Below are 2,298 nucleotides of genomic sequence, written 5' to 3'. Positions count from 1 at the left end.
CCTGGAGGTCCCTGCCCATCCCTGCTGTCCCTGCAGGTCCCTGCATCTTCCTGGAGGTCCCAGCCCATCCCTGCAGGTTCTACCTCTCCTTGAAGATCTCTGTCTGTCCCCGCAACCGTCCTGTGCCTGCCTGGTTCTGCCTCTCCTTGGAGGTGCCTTCTTGTCCCTCCTATCCCTGCTTGTCCTTGGAAGTCCCTGCCAGGCCCTGCAGGTTCCTCCTGGCCCTGCCTGGCCCTGTCTGTCCTTGCTCGTCCTCTCCCTGCAGGGCCGTGCCTGGTCTCTCCCTGGCTCTCCCTGCTTCTCACCGGTGTCCCTCAGGCCCCTTCACTTTCTGCCCTGTCACCACAGCTGTCTCCTCTGTCCTGCTCTTTCTCCTTTCCTCCCTGCTCTCTCCTTCCATGCATGCTTCCCCATGGTTTACTGCTTCRCCTTCAGTCTCAGCTGAACGTGTCTAACCTCCATCGGTCTGCCCACCCAGCCATGCAGCTGTCCYGCTCGTCCACCCGTCTCTGCAGTAACCTCCCCATGCATCTCCCCATCCGCCCGCCCGGCTGTCCATCCAGCCCCCTGTCCGTCTAGCTCTCCCTCTGCCCCTCCTRCTTTCCGTGCCTCTAAATAGCCAAGCAGCCACCTATCAATCAGTCACATACCTACCAACCAGCTCCTCATTTGGGGCAGTTCCTTTACTGTTGCTTTTCTCTGCCTTTCCCCAGCTTGCGTCTGCCTCCTTCCCACCCCGCGTGCGCGGGCGGAGAGGAGAAGGGCCGGAGCTCGGCGGGGCCGGGCTGCGGCACGTACCGTTAATGAAGTCCTGCTCCTCGGGGGTCAGGATGGTGGCCAGGTGGCCCCCGTAATGCCTGCACTGCGTCTCCGCGTCCTCCCAGCTCCTCCGGGTGGAGAAATGCTTGTAGCAGGCTCCCTGGAAGCTGTCCCAGCCGGGGCTGCACTTGCGCAGGGCTGAGCGGTGGCGGGGGAGAGGAAAGGGGCAGAATCAAGGAGCCCGGAAAGCAAAGCAACACCCGAACCCACCACATTTCTGTCTCACGAGTCCGTAGTGACCCGGAGTCCGTCGCTCCCGAGGCTGCAGCGGGAGCTCAGCCCGGGGCTGCCGGCGCGGGCGAGGGACCGCGGGACGCAGCCGGGCGGACTCACGTCTTTCGCAGGCGCTCCCGCCGTAGCCGGGCAGGCACACGCAGCCGACGCGSTCGCCGTCCTCCGTGCAGGTCCCTCCGTTCAGGCAGGGGTTGGGGATGCAATCACCTGCAAGGCACACGCACCCTTCCTGAGCGCGGCCGCGGGAGCCCAGCGCCTTCCCRGCGCCGCGGCTCCTACGAGCCTGCTTTGGCCACTAAATGCTCAAAATCCCGACGTGGAGGGGGGAAAAGGCCTCGTGCACACGGCGACCTGCCCAGAGCGGCCCTCCGTGCCCATGGTCCGTGAGAAGCGCCCGGCTCGGCTGGCTGGGCTTGGAGCTGGCCGGCTCAGAGGCTTTGGCCCCCGCAGGCCCCCGCTCCCGGCGGGGAGGGACGCGAGCCCGCTGCTTTTGCCCGCTGCATCAGCAGGCTCGTTGCCGTGCCAGGTCCTTGGCTTGGCGCAGGGACGGCGCTTGCTTCCGCGCTGTCCCGGAGCACGCGGCGGAGGCTGCGTGTGCCCCGCCGGAGCGGGGGCTGCAGTGGGGCTGCCCCGTGCAGGGCACAGCTGTCCCCCCCCCGACTTTGCACATCTGGAGCTTGGGTGCTGGCAAAGGATTAAAAAAAAAAATCCCCGCAGTGCGCCGTGGCCCCAAGTCTCGTGGCAAGAGGAGCCATGAGCCCGGCCGCCAGCCCACGCGGGGCTGCAGCCAGCGCCGCGCTCGGAGCCCGTCCGCGGCCCGGAGCAGCCCGTCCGGGTCCCGGCGGCGCCGTCCGGGCGCCGGCGCGATCGAGGGCCGCGTGGAGAGCAAAGTCCTCGACGCCGGCTCGTCTAACGGCCCCGTTCAACGGCCCTTGCGGCGCCGGCGGCTCGGCCGAGGACGCCGCTCCGCTTCGCCCGCGCGCGCTCGTGCCCGTCCCCGCGGCGCGATTATCCGGCTGCAAGGAGCCGCGGCGGTGGCGGCCGAGGAGCGCGGCGGAGCAGGAGGACGAGCTATTTTTAGGGCACTTGCTGCTCATCCCGGGCGCTCCGGGCTCTTTTGGAGGGTGCAAAGAGGAGCCTGGAYGGGCTCCCTGCTCACGGTGGGGCAGCTGACGGACCCCCCCCCTCCACCGGGCCCCGGCGGGCGCACGGGCCGTGCCGTAAAGCCGCGCCGGAGCGGGGACC

The 2,298-nt window shown here is 68.3% G+C and overlaps 1 protein-coding gene across 1 annotated transcript in view; it reads right to left on the bottom strand.

The window, feature by feature from the left end:
• The window catches only part of BCAN (brevican), an 11,429-nt gene that overhangs the window by 2,491 nt on the left and 6,640 nt on the right, over positions 1 to 2,298 (bottom strand). Inside the window, exons 8-9 of the mRNA XM_085316995.1 lie at positions 1,153 to 1,348; positions 799 to 957 (exon numbers count right to left, since the gene is read on the bottom strand). Of these exons, the coding sequence (XP_085173121.1) occupies positions 799 to 957; positions 1,153 to 1,348 (355 nt within the window). The remainder of the gene's footprint in view (positions 1 to 798; positions 958 to 1,152; positions 1,349 to 2,298) is intronic.

The sequence above is a fragment of the Rhea americana genome, unplaced genomic scaffold (assembly GCF_003343005.1).
Source record: "Rhea americana isolate MKP2758 unplaced genomic scaffold, rheAme1 scaffold_484, whole genome shotgun sequence".
NCBI lineage: Eukaryota > Metazoa > Chordata > Aves > Rheiformes > Rheidae > Rhea > Rhea americana.
The sequence above is the reverse complement of the archived record's forward strand: the minus strand, read 5'-3'. Positions and strand labels throughout refer to the sequence as shown.